At 46.9% G+C, this 8166-nt stretch overlaps 1 protein-coding gene across 1 annotated transcript in view; it reads right to left on the bottom strand.

Annotated features, from left to right (window-relative positions):
• Positions 1-2845: 2845 nt before the first annotated feature.
• Positions 2846-8166, bottom strand: part of CCR7 (C-C motif chemokine receptor 7) — an 18139-nt gene continuing 12818 nt past the window's right edge. The window contains exon 2 of the mRNA XM_075580312.1: positions 2846-5115. Coding sequence (XP_075436427.1) covers positions 4054-4986 — 933 coding nt within the window. The 5' untranslated portion in view covers positions 4987-5115 and the 3' untranslated portion in view covers positions 2846-4053. The remainder of the gene's footprint in view (positions 5116-8166) is intronic.

The following is an 8166-nucleotide window of genomic DNA, read 5'->3' on the forward strand; positions in this document are numbered from 1 at the left end:
GAAGCTGACCCCAGACCCCGGATAACAGGGTTTATTTCCCACCCATTTTTATCTGTGATGAAATCTTTGTGCCAGTATCATGCTACGGAGCCTGCGCTTCTTTCTGCTCGGAGAAGCTGACCCCAGACCCCGGACAACAGGGTTTATTACCCACGCATTTTTATCTGTGATGAAATCTTTGTACCAGTAACATGCTACGGAGCCTGCGCTTCTTTCTGCTCGGAGAAGCTGACCCCAGACCCCGGATAACAGGGTTTATTTCCCACCCATTTTTATCTGTGATGAAATCTTTGTGCCAGTATCATGCTACGGAGCCTGCGCTTCTTTCTGCTCGGAGAAGCTGACCCCAGACCCCGGACAACAGGGTTTATTACCCACGCATTTTTATCTGTGATGAAATCTTTGTACCAGTAACATGCTACGGAGCCTGCGCTTCTTTCTGCTCGGAGAAGCTGACCCCAGACCCCGGATAACAGGGTTTATTACCCACGCATTTGAATCTGTGATGAAATCTTTGTGCCAGTATCATGCTACGGAGCCTGCGCTTCTTTCTGCTCGGAGAAGCTGACCCCAGACCCCGGATCACAGGGTTTATTACCCACGCATTTTTATCTGTTATGAAATCTTTGTACCAGTAACATGCTATGGAGCCTGCGCTTCTTTCTGCTCGGAGAAGCTGACCCCAGACCCCGGATAACAGGGTTTATTACCCACGCATTTGAATCTGTGATGAAATCTTTGTGCCAGTATCATGCTACGGAGCCTGCGCTTCTTTCTGCTCGGAGAAGCTGACCCCAGACCCTGGATAACAGGGTTTATTACCCACGCATTTGAATCTGTGATGAAATCTTTGTGCCAGTATCATGCTACGGAGCCTGCGCTTCTTTCTGCTCGGAGAAGCTGACCCCAGACCCCGGATAACAGGGTTTATTACCCACACATTTGAATCTGTGATGAAATCTTTGTACCAGTAACATGCTACGGAGCCTGCGCTTCTTTCTGCTCGGAGAAGCTGACCCCAGACCCCGGATAACAGGGTTTATTACCCACACATTTTTATCTGTGAAATATTCCACTGGGACTGTGAGGACGGGACTCTCTTATTCACATTTTTATCTATAGTCACCCCTTCACTTTATATCTGTATTGATTAATATTGAGATATACATTTATATTTTTTCATTTGTATTTATCACAGTTCTATACTTATATTATCTTAGAGTTTAGTGCTATCATAGTGCGCACACACACACACACACACACACACACACACACACACACACACACACACACACACACACACACACACACACACACACACACACACACACACACATCACTTACCAAAACACCTTCCTTCTGTCGCTGTGCGTTCTTCCTACTTAAAAATTAGAGTGTAAGCTCTTCGGAGCAGGGACTCCTCTTCCTAAATGTTACTTTTATGTCTGAAGCGCTTCTTCCCATGATGAGTGTGTTATTCATATGATTGCCACGTGTATTACTGCTGTGCAGCGCTGTGTACATTTGTGGCGCTATATAAATAAAGGTTATACATACATACACATACTATACACAGCATTATAATCATTTTCCTATACAATAGCACCACCTAATGCCTGTTTGTGAGAATGCACCCATGCTGTATATGTATATAATTATATGCCTATTTATTGAGCTACTCCGCCTGTATATTAGGAGGTCCACTCATCAATCCAGGATCTGCTGCATCTCTTATTTAAAACAAACTGCGTATTAGGAGCAGACTTTGTATGTATTCCCCCGACTGCGGGTGGCAATAATGGCGGCAGCAGCGCGTCACTGGATAGGAACGAGCATTTCACTGGCTAACACCCCTCTGAGATGATCCCAGAAAATCACTGCACCCCAGCTTTTAACCTGATATATACAAAATAAGCTTTATTTCAGTTTGGGGGGGGGGGGGGGCAGCTGGATGGATATCATACAAATGTACAAATACACAATATCGCAATGCCGCTTCTCATTCAGTACAAAAAACCCGTAATCAGGATGTGGTTTTTACCTTCATCGTACAGATTGGGGGTTTTTTTTACAGTCGACCCGCTGCTCTGTAACTGCTGCAGAAACCTCAACAAATCCCTATCAATAACCAGAGGTACATACTGTAGCAAACGCCCTCTAATAAGAGGTCACACTTACTGCGCCTGAAAGTGACACATTGTTCTATACTGTACTTATCTCTGGAACGGTTTACCTAACTGCACATTACAGCAGGGGGTACTCAACACCAGTCCGCAAGACCCCCCCCGTCCCCCACAACCAGTTAGGTTTGAAAGATTTCCCTGCTTCAGCACAGATGGCTCAATCTGCCCCTGCGTCAGCACCGGCGGCTCAATCAGCCCCTGCGTCAGCACCGGCGGCTCAATCAGCCCCTGCTTCAGCACAGCTGGCTCATGTTGGGGGAGGTCTTGAGGACGGGGGTTGAGCGCTCCTGCAGTGGTGGAAGTGGCTGAAAAAATATAGCAGTTTAAAATAAGACACCGGGTGTGTGTAAAATACACGTAGGGAGTTCACCTATATAGAAAGATGTATTTCAAACAATCCAGGAGGAGCAAAATATAGGGAAATAAAAACAGAAAACAGTGCAAATTTAAGTGCAGACGTTGAGACTCTGATGAAATAATAATGACAATATCTTGGCTCTGTCGGTCTATCTACTCACAAGATGTAAGTGGTAAGTATGCAGTTGGCAGATTGGGCTGCCACCCCAGGTAGTAGCTGTATATTGTGGATATCCCTCCAGGCTTATCTCGTCAGGGTTACCATGGTGTACATATGGGAGGAAACAAAGCTACATAGCGCGATCTGTCTTTCCAAAAACTTTATAAAATGAATATGAGCATATAAAATGTGCACTTACAATGTGCCAGAATTAAAAATGCATTTATCACAATCACAGTGATTCTAGGGGTTTTTATCCGATCTCACCGCCTCCTCTCTGGCTCTGGATGTCAGCCGTCTGCAACCTGGAACGCTCAGCTCCGTTTCTCCTCCGGCGCGTGTGACGTCACTGCTCAGTGGAAGGTACAGCTACGGATCCCTCACTAGACCAAAACACCACTCTACGCGTTTCGCCCAGCTCAGCAAGCTGTCAATGGCTTCGTCATTATATATACATTATATATACATTATACGATTAGAACTGGTCAGCAACCCCAGAATGCCATCACCCGGCAACGCCTACATGTAAAAGAAAAGACGCAAGAAGAAACTGTAATAAAATCCAAAAAGGCCTTAAACGCCCCTCTGGAATTAGGTCTGTAAGAAGTAATTTGTGCGCGTTTTCTTTTCCTTTGCATCTCCATTTTCAGCCAGTTCTGTAAATATTTGTCAGTCCGATTTTAATCGTTAGGAATCTAGCTTATACCACTGAAATAATAATAAAAAAAGACATATCTAATATATTGATATTTAACAAGGAAAACGATAATTGATTGCTAAAAAGGTGTAACTCCTAGCCACTTTTTCACTACATACAATTCACCCAACGGCTGTTCTCGTGTGGGTGTGTAGGGTTTCGGCAGGGATGTCACGTCTGAAATAAGTGAGATTTGGGGTTTCTGGAGCAAAAAAAAAACAAGAAAAGTGGCAATTTTATAGAAAATGGACTGATTTATCAGCGAGACTGCACTAAAGTCTATGGGATGAGGACTTCAAATCAGTCCCGTCTGTGTTTGATAATATTGTCAGTATGACCAGACTTGTTATGTACAGTAATAGAGCATGTCAGAGCTACACCGTTAACATGCATGCAGCTACAGTCTCAGCCATAAACGTATACGCCAGCCGTAAAGCAGCTATGCCTTCCAAGATACAGTACAGTTCATATTATGACCCGCCCGCTAATCTTTTTCAGATGAGGACGTTCATTTATTTATTTGTAACTGGGCCTCGTGCCGCCTCTACCGTAGACCCTCAAAGTCCCAGTCTTCTTCTCCGTACGGCAGCACTGGTTGGTAATTGAGGAATATAGTGGGCGTTGCCCCGCAGGTTCGGGCACAGAGCTTTCCAGTTTCAAGGGGAATAGGTGGTGGACGTTTCAGTGTCCATGGCTAAGGAGGTCCTCTTGCTCGGTGTGACGGACGACCACTCCCTGAACCTCTCCGGACTCCGGCAGCCCAGCTCCTTGAAGAGTTTGCACAGGTCGTTCCTGAACTTGATGCCGATGATGGCGTAGAGGAAAGGGTTGAGGCAGCATCGGAAGCAGGCCAGGGAGTAGGTCACGTCATCGGCGATGTCCATCTGCTTGCTCCTGGCGCAACTGGTGGAGGTGTTGAAGGTCTTCACCAGCATGACGCTGTTGTAAGGAAGCTGGAAGGCCACGAAGACGATGACGATGGCAATGATGACCTTGATGGCTTTGTACTTCTCAAAGTTGCGGGCCTGGAGCAACTTCACGACGATCATGAAGTAGCAGGAGGACATGATGAGCAAGGGGAAGAGGAAGCCGATGACCATCTGGGAGATCTTCAGGCCCGCGCTCAAGCTCTGGATGTTGTCGGAGAAGATGTCGCAGACGTCCACCTTGTTCTTGGTAACCACCCCGCTGTAGACTAGCTCGGGAATGGATAAGAGGAAAGCCAAGACCCAAATGAAAATGCTGGAGAGCTTGCTGATCCAAACGGTCCTGGTCCGGTGCCGATGGGCTGAGGGAGCCTGGACGATAGCAAAGTATCTCTCAAGGCTCACGCACATGAGTAGGAACATCCCGCTCAAGAAGCTCATTTTGTAGATGCAGTGGATGGCCTTGCACATGACGTTGCCAAAAACCCAGTGCTTGGCCACGCTGGCGGCCCAGAACGGCAGGGTCAGGAGGAACGCCACGTCGGCGATGGCCAGGTTCAGCAGGTAGAAGTCCGTGCCAGTCTTGAGCCTTTTGAAGTAGACGTAGGTGAGCATCACCAGCCCGTTCCCGGCCAGCCCCACCAAGCAGATGACGGCGTACATGGCCGGCAGGAACGCGGAACGGAAGTCCCGGACGTCGTCCTTCTGACACTGCAGCGCGTAACCGTCATAATCCAGCGTGGAACTGTCGGTATCGTCATACCCAGGGGTGCTGTTCTCCCCGGCACACCGCTGGTTACCAGAAAGGAGACAATAAAGTCAGACATATAATAGGCAACAGTTCCTTATTTTACTTGACTGCAATTGAGCATAAAAAGCTTTATATATATATATATATATACACACCATTTTAAATTGTCTCTAGGCTACTGATGCTATGAGATTAGAGAAGGGGGTGTCCTGCTAATGATCTTGTTTTCTGTTTAAAGTAGTACACGTGAAGAAGAGATCGGTGAGGTTTGGGAAAGCTCTGTACATGTGAAGAAGAGACCTGGGAGGTTTGGGAAAGCTCTGTACATGTGAAGAAGAGACCTGTGAGGTTTGGGAAGCTCTGTACATGTGAAGAAGAGACCTGTGAGGTTTAGGAAGCTCTGTACATGTGAAGAAGAGACCTGTGAGGTTTAGGAAGCTCTGTACACGTGAAGAAGAGACCTGTGAGGTTTGGGAAGCTCTGTACACGTGAAGAAGAGACCTGTGAGTTTTGGGAAGCTCTGTACACGTGAAGAAGAGACCTGTGAGGTTTGGGAAGCTCTGTACACGTGAAGAAGAGACCTGTGAGGTTTGGGAAGCTCTGTACACGTGAAGAAGAGACCTGTGAGGTTTGGGAAGCTCTGTACACGTGAAGAAGAGACCTGGGAGGATTGGGAAGCTCTGTACACGTGAAGAAGAGACCTGTGAGGTTTGGGAAGCTCTGTACACGTGAAGAAGAGACCTGTGAGGTTTGGGAAGCTCTGTACATGTGAAGAAGAGACCTGTGAGGTTTGGGAAAGCTCTGTACATGTGAAGAGACCTGTGAGGTTGGGAAAGCTCTGTACATGTGAGGAAGAGACCTGTGAGGTTTTTGAAAGCTCTGTACATGTGAAGAAGAGACCTGTGAGGTTTGGGAAGCTCTGAACATGTGAAGAAGAGACATGTGAGGTTTGGGAAGCTCTGTACATGTGAAGAAGAGACCTGTGAGGTTTGGGAAGCTCTGAACATGTGAAGAAGAGACATGTGAGGTTTGGGAAGCTCTGTACATGTGAAGAAGAGACCTGTGAGGTTTGGGAAGCTCTGTACATATGAAGAAGAGACCTGTGAGGTTTGGGAAGCTCTGTACATGTGAAGAAGAGACCTGTGAGGTTGGGAAAGCTCTGTACATGTGAAGAAGAGACCCGTGAGGTTGGGAAAGCTCTGTACGTGTGAAGAAGAGACCTGTGAGGTTTGGGAAGCTCTGTACATGTGAAGAAAAGATCTGTGAGGTTTGAAAAGCTCTGTACATGTGAAGAAGAGACCTGTGAGGTTTGGAAAGCTCTTTATATGTGAAGAAGAGACCTGTGAGGTTGGGAAAGCTCTGTAAATGTGAAGAAGAGACCTGTGAGGTTAGGAAAGCTCTGTACATGTGAAGAAGAGACCTGTAAGGTTTGGGAATGCTCTGCACATGTGAAGAAGAGACCTGTGAGGTTTGAAAAGCTCTGCACATGTGAACAGGAGACCTGTGAGGTTTTTGAAAGCTCTGTACATGTGAAGAAGAGACCTGTGAGGTTTGGGAAGCTCTGAACATGTGAAGAAGAGTCCTGTGAGGTTTGGGAAAGCTCTGTACATGTGAAGAAGAGACCTGTGAGGTTGGGAAAGCTCTGTACATGTGAAGAAGAGACCTGTGAGGTTGGGAAAGCTCTGTACGTGTGAAGAAGAGACCTGTGAGGTTTGGTAAGCTCTGTACATGTGAAGAGACCTGTGAGGTTTGGAAAGCTCAGTACATGTGAAGAAGAGACCTGTGAGGTTTGGAAAGCTCTGTACATGTGAAGAAGAACCTGTGAGGTTTGGGAAGCTCTGTACATGTGAAGAAAAGATCTGTGATGTTTGAAAAGCTCTGTACATGTGAAGAAGAGACCTGTGAGGTTTGGAAAGCTCTTTATATGTGAAGAAGAGACCTGTGAGGTTGGGAAAGCTCTGTACATGTGAAGAAGAGACCTGTGAGGTTTGGGAAAGCTCTGCACATGTGAAGAAGAGACCTGTGAGGTTGGGAAAGCTCTGTACATGTGAAGAAGAGACCTGTGAGGTTTGGGAAGCTCTGTACACGTGAAGAAGAGACCTGGGAGGTTTGGGAAAGCTCTGTACACGTGAAGAAGAGACCTGTGAGGTTTAGGAAGCTCTGTACATGTGAAGAAGAGACCTGTGAGGTTGGGAAAGCTCTGTACATGTGAGAAAGAGACCTGTGAGGTTTTTGAAAGCTCTGTACATGTGAAGAAGAGACCTGTGAGGTTTGGGAAGCTCTGAACATGTGAAGAAGAGACCTGTGAGGTTTGGGAAGCTCTGTACATGTGAAGAAGAGACCTGTGAGGTTGGGAAAGCTCTGTACATGTGAAGAAGAGACCCGTGAGGTTGGGAAAGCTCTGTACGTGTGAAGAAGAGACCTGTGAGGTTAGGAAAGCTCTGTACATGTGAAGAAGAGACCTGTGAGGTTTGGGAATGCTCTGCACATGTGAAGAAGAGACCTGTGAGGTTTGGGAATGCTCTGCACATGTGAAGAAGAGACCTGTGAGGTTTGAGAATGCTCTGCACATGTGAAGAAGAGACCTGTGAGGTTTGGGAATGCTCTGCACATGTGAAGAAGAGAGCTGTGAGGTTTGGGAATGCTCTGCACATGTGAAGAAGAGAGCTGTGAGGTTTGGGAATGCTCTGCACATGTGAAGAAGAGACCTGTGAGGTTTGGGAATGCTCTGCACATGTGAAGAAGAGAGCTGTGAGGTTTGGGAATGCTCTGCACATGTGAAGAAGAGACCTGTGAGGTTTGGGAATGCTCTGCACATGTGAAGAAGAGACCTGTGAGGTTTGGGAATGCTCTGCACATGTGAAGAAGAGAGCTGTGAGGTTTGGGAAAGCTCTGCACATGTGAACAGGAGACCTGTGAGGTTTGGAAAGCTCTGTACAGTATCATTTCCCCGTATGAAGAACTCCCGCTGCTCTAATAAAAAGGTTATCACCGCCTACGTCGAATCCACTTTTCCTCAGGACCAGTATAGCCACAGATGCCAAAACCGACACGGTGAAAGCCAAATCACGGCAGGCCCCTCCTCGCCGCGC

The sequence above is a fragment of the Ascaphus truei genome, chromosome 23 (assembly GCF_040206685.1).
Source record: "Ascaphus truei isolate aAscTru1 chromosome 23, aAscTru1.hap1, whole genome shotgun sequence".
NCBI classification, from domain to species: domain Eukaryota; kingdom Metazoa; phylum Chordata; class Amphibia; order Anura; family Ascaphidae; genus Ascaphus; species Ascaphus truei.